Source organism: Mauremys mutica, chromosome 11 (assembly GCF_020497125.1).
Source record: "Mauremys mutica isolate MM-2020 ecotype Southern chromosome 11, ASM2049712v1, whole genome shotgun sequence".
Classification (NCBI taxonomy): Eukaryota; Metazoa; Chordata; order Testudines; family Geoemydidae; genus Mauremys; species Mauremys mutica.
The window spans coordinates 29,927,463-29,946,685 of NC_059082.1; the positions used below are offsets into that span (position 1 = coordinate 29,927,463).

General features: G+C 41.0%; 1 protein-coding gene across 10 annotated transcripts in view; it reads right to left on the bottom strand.

The window, feature by feature from the left end:
* APBA2 (amyloid beta precursor protein binding family A member 2) overlaps positions 1-19,223 on the bottom strand; it is a 228,795-nt gene that overhangs the window by 40,277 nt on the left and 169,295 nt on the right. For 9 of the 10 annotated variants that reach the window (XM_044980041.1, XM_044980032.1, XM_044980038.1 and 6 more), the window contains 2 exons: positions 14,110-14,196; positions 6,074-6,259 (listed from right to left, as the gene is read on the bottom strand). In XM_044980041.1, coding sequence (XP_044835976.1) covers positions 6,074-6,259; positions 14,110-14,196 — 273 coding nt within the window. Of the gene's footprint in view, positions 1-6,073; positions 6,260-14,109; positions 14,197-17,854; positions 17,891-19,223 lie in introns of all 10 variants that reach the window. The other variant, XM_044980042.1, reaches the window with a different exon arrangement.

Here is a 19,223-nt window from a genome sequence, read left to right on the forward strand (position 1 = left end):
AACTGTTATTTTCTGGTCTGGGAAGTAATTCCCTTGCTGCAGCCGTTTAAACAGAGTAGTGTTCCTGAAGACGCGAGCGTCATGAACCCTTCCCGGACATCCCACGTGGATGTTGGTGAAACGTCCCTTGTGATCCACCAGTGCTTGCAGCACCATTGAAAAGTACCCCTTGCGGTTTACATACTGGGTGGCCTGGTGCTCCAGTGCCAAGATAGGGATATGGGTTCCATCTATTGCCCCACCACAGTTAGGGAATCCCATTGCAGCAAAGGCATCCACTATGACCTGCACGTTTCCCAGAGTCACAACCTTTCGTAGCAGCAGCTTAATGATTGCTTTGGCTACTTGCATCACAGCAGCCCCCACAGTAGATTTGCCCACTCCAAATTGATTCCCGACTGACCGGTAGCTGTCTGGCGTTGCAAGCTTCCAGAGGGCTATTGTCACTCGCTTCTCAACTGTGAGGGCTGCTCTCATCTTGGTATTCTGGTGTTTCAGGGCAGGGGAAAGCAAGTCACAAAGTTCCATGAAAGTGCCCTTATGCATGCGAAAGTTTCGCAGCCACTGGGAATTGTCCCAAACCTGCAAAACTATGTGGTCCCACCAGTCTGTGCTTGTTTCCCAGGCCCAAAATCAGCGTTCAATGGCTAGAACCTGCCCCATTACGAGCAGGATCTCCAAAGTGCAGGGTCCCGCGGTTTGAGAGAATTCTGTGTCCATGTCCTCATCACTCTCGTCGCCGTGCTGCTGTAGCTGCCTCCTCCTCACCTGGTTTTGCAGGTCCTGGTTCAGCATAGACTGCACGAGAATGCGCGAGGTGTTTACAACGTCCATGATTGCTGTCTTGAGCTGAGCAGGGTCCATGCTTGGTGTGCTATGGCATTTGCACAGTTCACCCAGGAAAAAAGGCGTGAAACAGTTGTCTGCTGCTTTCACGGAGGGAGGGGTGAGGCTGTACCCAGAACCACCCGCGACAATGTTTTTTGCCCCATCAGGCACTGGGATCTCAACCCAGAATTCCAAGGGGCGGGGGGAGACTGCAGGAACTATGGGATAGCTATGGGATAGCTACTCACAGTGCAATGCTCCAGAAATCGACACTAGCCTCGGTACATGGACGCACACTGCCGAATTAATGTGCTTAGTGTGGCCGCGTGCAGTCGGCTTTATGCAATCTGTTTTACAAAACCGGTTTATGTAAAATCGGAATAATCCCGTAGTGTAGACATACCCAAAGTTAAATGTAAGAGAGTTGAATTGCACTGACTAATGTCTGGAAGCCTAGGGCAATAGACACATTAGAAATTAAAAGACAGATGATAATTAATATTAATACTTAGCACTTCACACATTCAAGGCACTGTACAAACGTTAAATAATTAACTGAGACAGAATCATAGGACTTTGTAGCAAACTTTGCTTTTTAGTTCCACTAGATGTCACTGCAGCAGTGAGAGACAGAGGTAAGAAAAAGCAGGAGGTATTTATATACAAAATTAGTTTTCTTACCTGAAATTTTTATTTCTCCTATATGGATCCACTGCAGATCACAAGAGAATGCTAGGTTAGATTTGCTAGGTCAACATGGTTTCCAGGAGCCCTATTCTTCCACCACAGGATATGAACAAATCCTACTGATTTAAATAGGAGTTGCTTATATCCTGCAGTGTAGGGTCCTCAAAATACTAGTGATGAGATATGGATCACATATCATATATAAGAAAGCAGTGTATTCAGTCCAACAACCTGAGTTTTGATGATGTTTTTGTTCTGAAAATGCAGTGCTCTTTGTCAGAGAACTGGCACAACCTAAATACAGTCAGAGATACCCACACTATCTCTACACGTGGTAGGCAATGTTATAACATCTGTAACTCTTTATTCCCAAAATCAGATGCTAAATGGTTTATTTCAAGTGTTAAACAGAGGTGGCGTTCTTGTTTAATTTGTGCTTTACAATAACGTGTTGCACTAAACTCCACTGTTTAAAGACAGACAGAGGTTGATATTCTACCATTTGAAAATAGACTTAGAAAATCCTGAGAAATGATCAGCTAAACTAGTCACGTGGCATTACTGTACATTCTAGAACTTCTTTTCAACTAGGTGACCCATCACACTATGAACAACAATACAAATCAATATGCCCAAGACATGTGAATGTCAACAATGGAGCAGTAATCGATAAAGATTTTTATAACCCATCTTATCATGGTTTGTCATCTGTCTCCCTTCCCGCTGCTTAATTGTGTTTTCTGTCTCCACTGGTATCAGTTTTTGAGGTGTTCAGTCCATTTCTCTCCCCTCTGCTTTTCAAATCCACCAACAGCTCAGAAAAAGACCTAAGTCAGATTCAGGCTTAGAATCATTTATTGTTTTTAATGATACCTTGTTCTCATGTAGTGCTCTACATCAGTACATCTCAAAGAGCTTTACAAAGGAGGTAAGTATCATTATTCCTATTTTACAGATGGGGAAATGGAGGCACTAGGAGGAAAAGCGACTTTGCCAAGGTCACCCAGCAGGCAGTGGCAGAGCTGGGAACAGAACCCAGATCTCCTGAGCCCTAGTCTGCTATTCTATCCACTAGGCAACACTGCCTCCCAATTCAAACATAAAACTGAAAGATTTTCTGCCTTGCAAAATATGCAATCTGGAGCTAAAATTGTATCAGACAATGGGCTAGCTTTATTTTCAAAATAACATGTTAAGAAATAGATTTTAAAACTGCCCATTAAACTGGTGGATTTAAATGATCACTTCTTCTTGTTACTGGTACTAGTACTTCAAAATATCTTTGTAAGTTAGAAAAAAAATTAATACTTTTCCTGCTTTTAATTTTTACTAACTTGACACTTTTTCCTTTAAAGTTAAACTTTTTCCTTTAAAAAAAAAAAAAAAAGTGCACTTGCCCATCCCAGCCTGGAGAGGTGAGAGTGTCTCCCCGAGCCCATTCATTCTTTTGCCTTTCTACGGTGAGTGCAAAGGGCCAGCTTTGTGATGTGGTCACTCCTTTTTCTTTTAAATAATAAAATGCGGAGCATTCCTATGGAATCATGTAGGGCTGGAAGGGACTCAAGAAGTCATCAAGTCCATTCCCCTGCACTGTGGCAGGATCAATTAAACCTAAACCATGCCTCACAATGTTTGACCAACTTCTTCTCAAAAACCTTCAGTGATGAGGATTCCATACCTCCCTTGGAAGCCTATTCCAGAGTTTAACTACCCTTATAGTTAGAAAGTTTTTCCTAATACAGACGCTCCCAGAGTTACGTAAACCCGGCGTTCGCAAATCCGAGCTTACGGAAAAAGTTCCATAAACTAGAAATAGAAGGGTTTGGGGGGTTTTTTTGCATAATGGTCGGAGATACATTTCTGACTTACGCAAAATTCGAGTTACACAAGGGGAGCGTCTGTATCTAATCTAAATCTCCCTTGCTGCAAATTAAGCCACTTACTTCTTGTCCTACCTTCAGTGGACATGGAAAGCTATTGATTCCTGTCCTCTTTATAACAGCCCTTAACATATTTGAAGACTGTTATCAGGTTTCCCCTCGGTCTTCTTTTCTCAAGACTAAACACGCCCAGTTTTTTTTAACCTTTCCTAATAGGTCAGATTTTCTAAACCTTTTATAATTTTTGTTGGTCTCCTCTGGACTCTCTTCAATTTGTCCAAATCTTTCCTCAAGTATGGCCCCCAGAATTGGACACACTATGCCAACAGAAGCCTCACCAGTGCCAAGCAGAGTGGGACAATTTCCTCCGGTGACTTACTCCTGTTAATATACTCCGCAATATTAGCCTTTATCACAGCTGCATCACATTGTTGACTCATTCAATTTCTGATCCACTATAACCCACAGATCCTTTTCAGCAGTACTACTACCTGGACAGTTATTCTTCATTTTGTAGTTGTGCATTTGATTTTTCTTTCCTAAGTGAAGTGCGTTGTCCTTATCTTTACTGAATTTCATTTTGCTGATTTCAGACCAATTCCCCAATTTGTCATAGTGGTTTTAAATTATAATTCTATACTCCAGAGTTCTTGCAACCCCTACCAGCTTGGTGTCATCTGCAAATTTTATAAGTATACTCTCCATTATCCAAATAATTAATGAAAATATTGAATAGTATTGGATCCAGGGCTGAACCCTGTGGGACCCCACTAGATACACACTCCCAGTTTGACAGTGAATCATTGTTAACTACTCTGAGTATGGTCTTTCAACTAATTGTGCATCCACCTGATAGTAATTTCACCAAGACCACATTTCCCTAGTATGTTTATAAGAATATCATGTGGGACTGTATCAAAAGCCTTACTAAATCAAGAAATATAATATCTACTGCTTCCCCCATTCACTAGGCCAGTAACCTTGTCAAAGAAGGAAAATAAGTTGGTTTAGCATGATTTTTGTTTGACAAAATCATGCTGGCTATTCCTTATAACCTATCATCCTCCAGGTGCTTACAAATTTCCTTTGAATCATGAAATCTATCATTTCATGATCACTTTCACTCAAATTGCCTTCCATCTTCAGATTCACTACCAATTCTTCCCTGCTGACCAGAATCAAGTCTAAAATGGCTGCCATCTTGATTTCTTCCCAAACAAAAAGTTGTCCCAAATACATTCCAAGAACTTACTGGAAATTTTGTGGTTTTCGGTATTAATTTTCCAACAGATGTCTGGGTAGTTAAAGTCCCCCATTGTACAAGGTCTTGTGTTTTGGGTATTTTTGTTGTTCTAGAAATGCCTCAACCACCTCCTCTTCCTGATTGGTGGTTTATAGAAGACTACTACCAGGATACCCCTTTTATCATTAACCAGTGACTCTCACCTCCTTCTGGACTTCAGAGCAAGGGTCTATATTCTTGATATTTTCTTTTACCCCACCTGTCCTTCCTGAACAAAGCTATAGCCTATACCAATATTCCAGTCATGAGACTTTCCCACTAAGTCTCTGTGATGCCAATTAAGTAATAATTTAGCTTATGTACTAATATTTCCAGTTCTCTAATTTCCTTGGTTTTGTATTTTCACATCAAGTCTTATCAAAGCATAATATCTAGACTAACTTTACCCAAGAGTGCTCTAAAGCTAAGAATCTGCCACCTTTTGTGAATGCACTATGAGAAACGTAATGACTATAATCATTATCTTTATTGTGCAGATGGTCTTTTGAGTGCGGGGTCAAAGTATTTTCTGTATAATCAAAGCTTTTATTTTAAAAGTATTGGTTTAGCCCTTCTAGTTACAAAGAAAACCTTCCAAATGTGAACAGCTGCTGCTCTGACCATACAGCATTAAGGGAAAGTGCAATTTATAACATTTTCAATGCAGAACATATAAATGAAGGCGTTTTGATGTTTTTAAATATAAGGGGCCTGATTCTATGATACTTTGTGCATACGTAAAATCAGCAGATGTGTCCATAAAGATTTCTCCTCCCCAGTAGGGAGACAGCAAGCAAAAGAAGACCTGGCCAGGGCCCCCTTCTACCTGGCCAATCTCTGGCTGCTGAAATAGTCCTTTTTGGGGCTGTCAGTGACTGGCCATAAGTTAGAGCAGCTCTTAAGACAAGGACCAGACAGGTCCCTGGTTAGCCCCGGGGTTGAGGGAGCACAGACATGGCATTCAGCACAACTCAGCCAGACCAAATAATTTGATTCAAGATGATCAGTTTTGTAGCCACTGAATGTAAACATATACTTTGGCCATATATGTAAAATGAACTTTAAAAAAGCATCCAAATCATTATGTATTACAATATCCAGAGGGGAGTGTAGGTTGAATGAGCACCAACAATTCTGGAATAGTGGAGGAAGATTCTGGGAGTTGAAGAAGGAAATGCGAGTGATTTGCAGGTATAGGTGGGAAAAAAATAAAGTGAGAAGAGTTTGGGATAGAACAGTAACAACTATTATAAAAGTTAGCTTGTAAACCTTTGAAAGGATCAGTCAATCAGAAAAGCAATTCTTGGTAACAAAAATGCATTCATGAGATAGATACTATTAGATTTCTGAGGTCCCTTAAGTGACATATTGTATTAAAAAAAAAAAGTTTACTTACATCCTCAGATTCAAAGACATGACATATCATTTTGTACTGTTTCTTTCCTTCTTGGGCACCAGGTGTTGTCTCTATACAGTCTTGAGAAGCAGACCTTGGCATCCGGCGTCTTGCCATTAAAACAACAATGTTACCAATATCAGCAATGTATGAGATTGTGCGCAACGCATGATCCATCATAGTTTCCTACACAAAGCAAAAGATAAGCAAAAATGTTCCACATGCACAATATTACTCCAGAAATGTCACTTTTCCCCTCTCCAATACTGTCTAATTTCTTGAGCGTGACAACAGGCAGCTAAGCTTGCATCTCTTTGTGCAGTTTATATGGGGCCAGATCCTGCAGCCCTTATTCAGCCAATTTCTCAAACAAAACTGCCATTGAAGTCATAGCCTGAGTTACTGAAAACCCATGGGCTTCAATGGAAATGTTGTCTGAATAACAACTGCAGATATTTGGCACACAGGCCCTATTGCAAAAAGTTAAAAAGCATCAGGCCTCCAATAAAAAGAAAATATGTTCCAATATTTTAGAAATAATTTCATCATGTTTGAAAATACATGGCTTTTGCAAACAATTAAACTCCAAAATAAAGCAGTGACAGAAGCTGTTTGTAACAAGATCATGAACATTACTGCTGTGTCAGGACAAGATAAAGAAGGATTCAACAAACCATAATGTAACATTTTCCGAAATACAAAGTTATCATTTTCTTTCCCCATAGTGGATTGTAAATGTTGCGTTGCCTTCTTCTCATTACGAGGGGCAAATTTTAAAATAGATATTCTTCCTCCTTCCTCCTCACCATGTAAGTCACACCGGCTAGGACACAGATATCTGAAAGGGAGTTCAGCCTAGAATCTGGATTCAGAAAGATACTCAGTGCACCCGTAGTCCACTGAAGTCAGTGGCACTATTTGCATGCTTAAAGTGAGGCACATGCTTTAGTACCTTTGCTGAATTAGGTCCTAGTCTGAGTTCATATCACCTCTGAATTTGGTCCTCTGTGGATGTCTGTTGGCAAATGTTGGTTTCCATTTGCAGTATCTGTACAGGACTACTGAAGTTCAGCCACCTGTAAGATGTAGGGGGTAGGCAGGTGGATAACTGGTACACAATATGATGCACAATAGGGGAGATAGGAAAGCTCTGGGCAAATTCTCCTCTCAGCAACATGAGCATAATCAAAGCTAATGAGCCTTAGCTAGCATAACTAGTCAAAACCTTCCTCAGCCGAGTCAAATTAGGGTTGTCAGGCTGCCAACTCAGTTATACTAGACAAGCTTTGAACCCTGGATTTTAGATGAAAAAAGCCTTTTGCTCCTTGATTTTAGGAAACAATGAAAACCTGCTCAAACTATGGTCTGAGAAAGATATCTTATATAAGAGCACGCTACTGCTCCAAAAGGTGAAAAAATAAGTCTGGAGCAGTTTTTAAACACTTTTCAAAAATTTCTACCTCTATCTCACATCTTTTAGTACTGCATCCTCTTGGTGGATTACTTCTGCCTTTTAATTTATTTATCTTTTTAAAATTTCTGACATTACCAGGGAAATCTCAGCTTACCATTTCCAGATGCTTTCCCAGGAATGTACCATTATGGAACTAATAAAGTTATCCTTGGGCAAACATGAAGTCAGCGAATGTCTGCAGTCAGGGAAGAATTTTTTTTTGTCACCAAACTTTTTTTATCCTGGATATTACTATGTATTTGTCTTTTACAATGATCTAAATCTTTGCGTTATTGATTTCTAGTTCATACTTCTGTCATTTGTTTGATCAAAAAGCAGTGATCTCGTAGAGGAAGAGCCTTCAAGGGCATTTTTAATCATGTCTCCTTTGCACCACTGGGTATAAACTTGCAGTAAGTTTTATTATTAGTGAACTTACACTGAATATGAATAAATGAATGTGGCCCACCAGCTACCTTACAAGACACTCATTTATGAGGTGTTCTGCAGCTAAATAACACTATTACAGTTCTGAAAGAACTTTAAACGTTTAGAATTGTAAAGCCAAATAGTTTTTTGTACTGATATTCTGGGTAATTGTAAATTTATACAGGTTTTAAGCAGCACTCTTGAAATATTTGATTGTTATTTCACCTGAAGAGGTAAAACATCCATCAAATCTTCTGCTTGAACTGGAATACAAACACTTGTTCTTGAATCAGTGCTTTCTGGATCTTCCCCGTGCCACGGGTATTTAGTCTGCAATCAATATATTGTTTTATTGATTCCCTTTTAAACATTTTGGGCACTTGTCCAGGAGAGAGAGGGGCGTCTGCAGCTTGTGGCCCATGTAAGGTCTGCAGCTATCATTCCTGGCTTTGCACCCAAAAGGGTGCTTTTCCATTGGTAGTGGTCATGCAGTGTGACGTTACATATGTGATGTCAGATTTCATCCAGCCCAATTGAGATATGTAGCAACTGGGCTAATGAGAGTGAAGTGATGGCACAGAGCAGATTGTTGTGAACGGAAACAGTTAAAGAACTTTTACCACCCTACAGCAGTCTGACATGTCATGTAGAAACATTAACAAAAAAATACCCAATGGGTCACTGCTGACTGAGTGAGGCTGTGCAGTCGACCATCTTGAAGGGGCTCCTATGATTTAGCTTTCCTCCCTGGCCCCTCCTCAGCAACCTAATGCACACAACACATTGGGGCTCTGCCTTTGGCCTTGTTCAGCAGGATGACCTGCCTCCTGACCTTCTGCAGAGCCACTACATATGGCTTTCTGGGACCTGTGTGACTCAGAAGCGCATGGAAAACAGTTATAATCAAAAGAGATATACTGATATCAAGGAAATCTTTCAGAGTGGACCCAGACATCAGCAACTCCAGAGCAAAATGTTAAGCCTGCTTTTGTCCTTGCTTTCCCAAATAGCACCACAATAATAGCACCAGTCCCTTCTGGCTGCAGGAAGAAGAAAGAGATGCTCTTGCATACACTTCAGAATTCTGCAAGGTGTTTACCATCCAGCATGGCAGGGGCCATATTAGAACTTAGATTGACAGACGGAGTCACCTAAAACAGAGTTGGGAGCAACAACTGGCCCAGTCAACTATGTTGATGCCCATATGGCACAGTAAGACCTCGCAAAATCTCAGTTTCTGTTAAAAATATGCTTCCAGTCTTCAGGGTTATGGAGATAATCCTGAGACGTGAAACAAGCATAACCTCAGTGTTCTCTTTCTCAGTCTGCAGGTAGCTTGACGCACTGTCTCTGTGAGGTGTGAATACCCTTAGTCTCCATGACCCGCAGTGGGATGTAAACTCAAGGCCAATTATGATACCTTGTATGTCATCAATTATACCATTGCTTACCATTTTTTCAAATGGGGTGGGCGTGAAGTCCAGGGGATCAAACTGGGAGATACTGCAGGGAAGGAAATGCAGAGGGGACAACTAAAAAAAGTTTAGTGACTACATAAGGCCATATTCTGCCCCTGCCCCTTGTGTAATTGTCACAGTGGCAGCAGTGGGAACTCTGCTGTGGATTGAAGGTCATACATAGTGGAAAATGTATGTCCTAGACCATAGCCCATAATTTAAAATGCAATTTGATCCACGCCAAAGAATGATTTGACCTTTCCACTCCGTTTCTAACTATTCATTAGTTAATTCTCCTCCTCACAGAGGTAAGGAGCCACATATCTGGGTATTCATCTATCAAATTACAATCCTTCTCTCCCAGGCCTGAGAGAATAGAACAGTTTTTCGGGTCAGGAAGAATAATTGTTTTAAGAGCCATAATACAATGTAACGTGACAGAGCTAGAAAAATACCAACACTGACAGCTTATTGGAACGACCTGGTCTATTGATTAGAAAAAATCTCTTTTTTCCAGACACTATTCTTAAAATGCTTTTCACAGTTCTTTTCAGTCTGAAATAAAATATTCTGTGTTTATCCCTACATTGTGATAGATGAAATGTGATGATGGCCACAGAAGGGCTTGGGGGTTTCTGTGAGAATTTGCATGGTCCAACAGCATCTATAAAGCTCCTCTCAGTGGAGGGGATAATGTATTATAATGGACATCTCCCACCAAGCGATGGGAACTCTGCAGGGAGAGTTTTTTTTCAGGAGACTGTTCCAAGTATCTAAATCATACACACAAGGTTCACAAGAAAGAATGGAGGTGGGGAAATAAATACATTTATGCATTTAGAGTTTCTGTCCCCCATGTCCACCACCCACAAGCAGCTCAAAGATTTTTTCCCTCCCAATCCTAAAAGTAGATTCTCTCCTGCTCCCCCCCACACCTTTCCATTGTTTACTACAATTAAATGTGGGACTAAGAATATGCCAAATAAACCGTATTAACCGCACTTGTCCATCTTTCTTTCTCTTCCTCCACCTCCATATTTTTTCTCCTTTTCTCTCTGCATCATTTCTCTTTTCTCTGCTCTCAGTATCCTCTCCCCGTTGCATTACTTTCCCCCTTCTCTCCTTGTTTCTCTCCCTATCTCCCTGTCCCTAAATCCCCCATTTGTCTTCTCTCCCCTAACCCCGCTATCTCTTCCTATCTGGCTCCTTAATCTTTCCCTCTTCCCTATCCCAAACCTCTCACCCATATGTCTGTCCTTGGAAAACCAAATATTCCGCCCACCCCCAACCTGGTTCTCCTTCTCCCAAATGGCCATCCGGGTTCCCCTTCATTCAAATCTCCTTGCCGCTATATGTTGCTCTCCTAGAAGTCCCTGTTGCTACCCCTCATGGTTTTGTTTCCCATATCCTGGTTCCCTGATTTCTTCATTCTCCCTTTCATATGTTCCATTTTTCCTTCTCCTTTGATGACTCCCTCCTCTCCCCTTTTTACCAGGGAAAAAGGGCTGTGGCTACTCTGAGGGTCAGTTGATGAAATCTGAAGCAGATCTCAAAGGAAGGTTGGGGGCAAAGGGGCTGCATGTTCTCCCACAGCTCCCCTGGTGGCTGATGGCTGCCAGGAACTAAATAGGAGCTGGGAGCCTTTACCTGTACAGTTCCTGTGGCTGCACTGTGGGAGCATAAGTCAGAGACAACTCAGAGGCCTTCATAGGACCACTCCCTAGGGTGGACACTGACTCAGAATACCAGACACTCCGGTACTTCTGGAATGGCGTTGACCCGCCCCCGCCTGTGTGACCCCCCACACAGTGTGTGTGAGATCACATCAGTGGGGGCAGAGCAGAACACTCTACAAAATGGTATCCCATTGAACATCAGCTTTACCAGTGACTGGGCTGTGGAGTCAGGGCATGTAGATTTGCCAACCTCATGTTGTTCCTCACCTCTCCTGCTGCTTCACTATCCCAGCTTTTCCACATTGTGAGTGTGAGAAGCAGGAGATGGTTGCTGTGGCACTTGTGCCAATTTCACTCCCTGATTGCAAGCCCAGCCCACAGAGCAGAGCAGCTAGAGATCAGAAGTATGGCATGCTGTCAAAAGCGGGGTTATTTCTAACACATGAGTTGAACAGGTGGTCACACAAGGCTGAAAATATCACGTGCGAGTGACTTCAGGCTGGTAGGGGAAACCATTTGCTAGTTTTGCCTATGGCAACAAGCTCACTAGAGCCATGGGTCCAAGGTGATAATATGCCTTACTGCCACTACTGACCCAGTTCAAACCCCAGCATAAAGCAAGTTAGGTATCTACATTTTTTAGTGAAATTAGAATTCTTTTAAACCTGTTAGTACCACCAGATGCTTCCATGCATGACATACAATAAAATTACATAAGGGTTAGAACACTGAATTAATGATTGCAGAAAGTGGTTTTATATAATTGACAGATATAAAACTGCAGACTGCCTGTGCCAGCTGCTACACCAGTTGATATAGAGCCACAGTAATGAAGTCAGTCAAGAAATCTCTCTAGCACTGGTAAAAACACAGTCAAGCTAAAAATGCAAATACTCATCGACAGTGAGTACTAAAAGACAGGGGAAGCAAAGCCTCCAGCTACTCTGAGACCTGCTGTACACAGAAAAATCAGCCACATTCAAAGTAGGCTTTAGTAAAACCATTTAACATAATTAATTCCAATATCAGATTTTTATTTTTGTCCAATATACAGGCCCAGACTCTGGTCCTCACTCACAGTGAATAGCACTTGTGGAATAAGGTAATACTCACCCTGAGTAAGGGTATCAGAATCTGCCTCAGGGTGCTTTTGCTTTTCCTTGTGTAAAAAGCCCATTCAGTGTAACTGCTCATATTGAAATATTTAAGGAAAGGAGGAACAAAGTCCATTGAGAGCAGCCTTCATTAAACCAATTGGAATAAAAAACCAAATCCATGTATCACCTTCATCCCATACATCTAGCTACTGAAGGTGGCTGCTCATTCACCAATAATTGGCTCTTTTCACCCTTGACCTGACTTGATTATCTGCATACAGTAGACATGTTAAATGTATGTCATAACAATGAAGATAGATTTTGCTATCCAGAATAAGCATTGATAACATGTTCTGCACTGTACAAGACAAAGCATTTTTACCATCAGGCAGGAAAAAAAATAGGACTGAATCAGTACGGCTACTGCTGGTCAGCACTGAAGTGCATTGGCAGAGCTGGGTATGGCAGATTGCAATGCAGCTGCCACATTACATGGTATAGTCTACTCTTCAGCTGTGCAAATATGGAAAGTTTATAGTATGTCCACATTAAAAGAAAAGTACACTGGTTTCAGCCAGTAGTGTTAATTCCTTACTTTAACAAGTACTAGAACTACCCAAAATATAAGAGATGAAAAATCCTCTCTCAGATTTTACCTATAGAATAAAAACAAAACAATTAGGGGGGAAAATACTTCCATATCACCTGGCAAATCTCCAGCCTCTAAGAGCTCTAGCTATTCATCTACTCTAGACATGTTCTCGAGTATTAGGGAGTTATCCTTAGGATGTATGATTACAGTCAATCAAGAAAGACAGCCACTCTATATATTCATTAGAGAATAATGGAAAGCATTAAGTCTGTCATCACTGAAAAATCCTACGAGGTCGCTGTAACGTAGCTATAGTTGTTAGTTCAGCAGTTGCCATTTCTGCAGTAGTCTTGCTAATGTACCAGGTACGTAACATTCCAGTGCAGGTGGCTTCAAAACCAAGTTTTATGATAATCATAACGCTAGTTGCAAAAATGAGCACAATAAGCCAACAATTGGGTATGAAAGTTTGTTCTGAGCTCGCTGAATGAAACTATTATAGTACATTCCTTTCTGCTATATATGCCTTCTAATTTTGTTGGTGGTGATTTCCCATCCTTTTTCCTGATCTCCCCATAGTGTAAGAGATTTTTATCCTACTTACAATTTAGATTCTATTTACTAAATTAAATTTCATTAGATTGTAAGTTCTTCAGGACAAAGACAATCTTTTACTCTGTGTAGGTACAACACACATCTAGCCCAACAAGGCCCCAATCTCGGCCTCTAGACACTACCGTAATATTGTAATAAATAATAGACCTTGGGGAGGAAGAATGACAGTTCAGATACAGTTTCTTGACAATTGGGCAGTTAAATGGAGAGAAATGAAGGGCTTGGTCCAAGTGGCAAATGACCTTTTTTAGAAAAAAGAGAGTGGAACAAAGAACCAGACCTGAAACTCAGGATAGCAATTAAGACATAACAAAGCTGAAATGGAGTAGGTGGACAACCACACGTGAATCTTGAAAGGCTTCAGGATTTTAACCTAACTGCTTTTACACCTTGATAATATGCAGATTTCTTCCCAACAGAGAAAATACAGCAAAATAAATAAATAATTAAATAAATAAAAAATAATGAAAAAACCCAAACCCTCAGCATAAAAATAAAATACTAACAAATGGCAACTTTGACAAATATAGGACAAATATTGACAAATGCCAATATGGTGTATCCTTTCCAAATGCTGGTATCCATTTCAATGGTGTGTTTAACCACATATTCAGTAAAAACAATTTCTTTCTCAACATGTGAGAACATGTTATTCTGAAGTGAGAGCCATTGTGTAAAATCAGCAATTTATTTTAAGCATTATGATTAAACACTTACCTGTGTATCTGCATTCAGAACTTTAATCCTCTGTGTGGAGATGAACAGATCCACTTCAGTCAAGGCCTGGGAATCTCCCTCAGAAGTCTAAAAGACAGTTGCATTGTAACAAAGGGAATTTTAATTTTCTATTTAAAGTATCTCCACTGATCACTTCAAGCAAAATGTAATGTTGAACAATTACATTGCTGAGCTACTACAAAGACAGCTATTCAAAGGTGTTTCCATATACATGCAAATTTATTATTAGAGGACATTTACTGCAGAGGAAGAGATTTTTTCGGGGGGGTGAGTATGAACTTTCAGAGCTCATGGATGGTGCTGGATTGACGTCCTCTATTTATTGACATAACTGGAGAAATGGCATGGATACTTTCCCACACTGTCTCATCTGCATGCCTCAGCCCTGTTCTTGAGGCACCACCAACAGATATTAGAGAGTAGTCTATTCTCCATACCTATTCAGTCCTTGCCATTGGTACTAGAATTACTAATAAGGATGCAAATCAGAGCTAATTGTTGTGGTGATTTAGTTTTTTGGTGACACCATTAATTGAGAACTGAACTGAGACCCAAATTATTTCACATAAGGCCAAATGGCTTTCAGATGAAAATGGGAAGTTCCTTACTGTGTACAGTAACTGGAGTTCTTCAAGATGTGCTCTCCATATGCAGATTCCACTATTATACCTATCTCACAGAACTGGAAGGGACCCTGAAAGGTCATCGAGTCCAGCCCCCTGCGTTCACTAGCAGGACCAAGTACTGATTTTGGCCCCAGATCCCTAAGTGGCCCCCTCAAGGATTGAACTCACAACCCTGAGTTTAGCAGGCCAATGCTCAAACCACTGATCTATCCCTCCCCCGTGATGTACATTCCACTGATGATGTACAGAAAACTGGATGGAGTAGCCATGTGTTGTTGTGTCCATGGCCCATTGGTCAGTGGTGATGAAGGATCAAGCATGCCTGAAGCAAGCTAGTGAATTTCTAGAATCATTGGAAGTAGAGCACATCTCTCAACCATACCATCAAAATGAGTGTTTCTGGGACTGGGAAGGTTAGTTAATTTGTGACAGAGCAGTGGGTTGTCCCCTCCTGTAGAAACGCTGTCATTCCCTGGGTGGTTCTGATGACCTTTGGTGGTAGAAGGGCTGGGGGATAGGTCGCTGAGAAGGATATGATTGTTTTATGTGTTTCCTCTGGAGAACTGGCATGTAGACTACAAGGGAACAATGGTGGCTTAGGAGTCCTTCAGCAAGTGCAGGGCCTTCTTTGTCTAAGAGACGAACAATTCAGCTCCTTCGAAAGGCAGATCCTCCACTGTCGTTTGGACTTCTCTGGGGAATCCCAATCCCCCAAGTCACAATGTCCATCACATAATGACCACCATTGCCACTTATCTTGCAGTTATATCCACCACATTGAGCGCTGCTTGGAGACTTGTCCTGGCTACAAATTGGCCATCTTTAACTAGCAGTGTGAAGTCCTCACAGATCTTATTGGGCAGGCTATCCACAAAGACAAGCAGTCTCTTGTGTATATAAAAGTCATACTTGGCCATTATGGTCTGATAATTGGCCAGGCAAAACTGTAGACTTGTTGAGGAATAGGCTTTCTGGTCAGATAAATCTAGTCTCTTTGGCTCCCAATCCTTTGGCGTGAACCTGAATTGTTTTGCTTTTTCATTTGTCACAGTGACGACTAGTGAGAATCCAGTAGGGTGTGTGTAAAAGAACGCCACACCTTTAGGAGGCGCCTGATATTTTTAACTGCCTTGTGAGAGGTGGAAATGGCAGAAGTTCTAAATTATGTTTTTGTTTCAGTTTTCACCAAAAAGTTTAGTAGAGATTGGACATCTAACATAGTGAATGCCAGTGAAAATAAGATAGCATCAGAGGCTAAAATAAGGAAAGAACAATTACAGGAGGGGGTAGTTCAGAAGCAGATCTCAAGATTTAATCATTAGGGAAACCTGAAGGCGGGCCTCTGTCCTTCTCTCAGGAGCTGAAAGACTTGCAAATCATACATTTACAGTGATGTGTGATTCTCCCACACAATAGCAGCACTTTGAGCTTCCATATGAAGCTGGAATAGCTCCCTCACATGAAGGCCTGCATTTGAATACAGGAATCACAGGGTTGGAAGCAACCTCAGGAGGTCATCTAATCCAACCCCCTGCTCAAAGGAGGACCAATCCGCAGACAGATTTTTTTACCCCAGTTCCCTAAATGGCCCCCTCAAGGACTGAACTCACAACCCTGGGTTTAGCAGACCAGTGCTCAAACTGCTGAGCTATCCCTCCCCACCACGGACAATGCCATACCAGTGACAAAAAGTAATTCTAACAACTAAAGGTTGCAACAAGCAACCAAATGATTACAATTAAAAACCATAAAAGCCAACACTATAAACTAAACTGTAAAAACTACTGCTAAAAACTCTAAGGGAAAGGTTGGCAGTCTTTTGGACAGTTGGGCTCCGACTCTAAGCTATGAGACGTTGAGAGGAACTGAATGGCGGTCTTTGTGCCTCACCCTTATATGCCCTCACAGCGGAGCATGAGGATTGAAGACAGTATGTACACTCTATAGGTACTGCTGGCCACAAAGATTCTGATCTCTAGCGCGCATATGAAGTGCATGCACACCATCAGTGGAATGAGCATATCGACAAGCACTCAAAGGAGAATGTCTGGTCACTTCTGAGTTGTGTTGAGTTAGGATCAGAGACCTAGAGGTGAAAGACTCTATATCCCATTACCAATATAGATTTCAGTGGAGAAGTGCCCACATCACAATGTCTACCATCACAATGGACACAGAATAGCATCCTTGTTGGCAGTCTCAGCAGAAACGAAGGACTGAATGGCCACGGAGCCTGAACTACACCTTCATCAGAAGAGGTGTTCCCTTCCAGCTGAGGCTTGGCTCACTGATGAAGCAGCATAGGGAAGCATGCTCTATTGCTGCCTGCACTCTACCTATATTTGTGGAAAAAGAGATGACTTTGTTCTCCAAGGGCTATCAATCCAGGACCACTCACCAGCACTGAATTCACTCACAAAAATTTAAAATAATGCATTTTTTGTTTTGTTAATTATATTCCAGGTGGGTCAAACAACATGCAAAGAGTGAAATCCACATTACACTTTGGCAAAGAACTAACTGCATCACTTAAAATCAAGACTATCACAAATAATGAGATTCACTCTAATGACAGTTTTGACAATTACATTTAGCCTGACCCTATTGATGTATATTTTGTGTAATTGGGTGAAATATCTCATCAGCAAATTGTGGTAGTTACCATCTTGACTTGGAAAATTACACTTTGTGTGTGCTTAAATATCCAGAATAGTTTAATTAATACAAACACAATAAGTCACAATCATATCAAATAACATCAGCAGCATTAATTGCTTCTCCTGTTAGAACAAGCATAAGCATTAGATTTTTAAAAATTCTCCCCATCATAAAACTGGCTGTTTATTCGGACTGACCAAACCACAGGACATTGTGACATTAAACAGAAGAAGAGCAGGAACAGACAAGCACTCCAGCAAGTGAAAGATGAAAGAAATAAACAAGTGTTTCTTGTTCCATCCAGTGGCCTACTATTAAACAAGTAACACCAAAATTACAACTTTATGAGGATCTGTAATGAAAAACACAACACTCCACAGGGAGCAAGGACAACAAAAGTGTAAACAAACATTAGCATTCAAGAAAAACAGTTTACACACCGCTTTTTTCTTGATTTTAGCCGCCTTTTGCATCCTCTGAGTAGCAGCATAAAAAAGAAAGCAGACAGATGCACACAAAAAAAGAGAAAAGACAGTGCATGAAGTCAGGGAAACCTTTTGATTATGATTCCAGACTCTTAAAACTCTTATTTGAAAAGAAAAAAAAAAGGGGGGGGGGGAGAGATCGATTTACAAGCTATACAGGTTTGAAGCATATTGACTTTAATGGGATAATGGACATTGTCAACTGATTACAGAAATACTGTAGAGTGTTGTCTGTTAACAACTGCTCATTACATTTTTTCCTGCTGGATACACCATTACCTAAAACTGCATACCAGGTACTTACATGTGCACTTTCAGGGTGTCCAAATCCCATATTTATTCATTCAAAAAGATATATTTGTACATACAAAAGCCATATTAGTCCCAGAAGTAACAAAAAATAAAAAAAAATGGAGATGTACCTATTGCCTAGAACTGGAAGGTCATTGAGTCCAGTCCCCTACCTTCACTAGCAGGACCAAGTACTGATTTTTGCCCCAGATCCCTAAGTGGCCCCCTCAAGAACTGAACTCACAACCTGGGGTTTAGTAGGCCAATGCTCAAACCACTGAGCTATCCCTCCCCCAAAAATACTCTTAAGGCACTAACATTTCAACATCAGGCTATGCTTATACTATGGTAGCTCTTACAAACTATTCTAAATGAAGAGTTTCATGCATCAAAATATGAAAGGCGGGTAATTCCCCTTAAATTTAAGGATACCGTTTCCTGAACAAAAGGATTTAAGGAACACTTTGTCTCTCATAACTTTTAGATCAGGACAGTGCTTAATCTGTAAGGAAAGAGGTGCAGGGGCTCAAGCAATTAGGTGCTGGGGCTCAAGCAATTTTTGTTACTTTGATGCGGCAAACCCAGAGGTGCCAGGACTATGAATTGTCAAGCTTAGAGGTGCCAGGACTCAGCCCTGGAACAAAATAAGCATTGGATCAGGATCAAGTTTCGTTGAATGCTTTTGAAATGGACACGTGCAGAGATCAGACACAGTACAGAACAATCTGTAGGTAGAGCCTGGACAACTCTTCAGAAGAGAGATTGCAAAAGGTGTTGGAGGAGAATCAAACTTCTGTCACTCGCCAAAAGGCTACTTATTTCACCTGTGTGGTCGGTGCCCTAACAAGCTGCAAAATATCACTCAGTTATGTTCACTGTATAGATGCACATGTGAATGAAAGGTCCACCTAATTTCTGTATGAGTGTGTTAATATTTGTGGGGAATCAAGCATATGAAAGAAATATATGTAGTTTTAATGTGTTTGCAGAGCATGGATGTCCATGGTAACTTAGCATTCCCTTATGAGAGTTA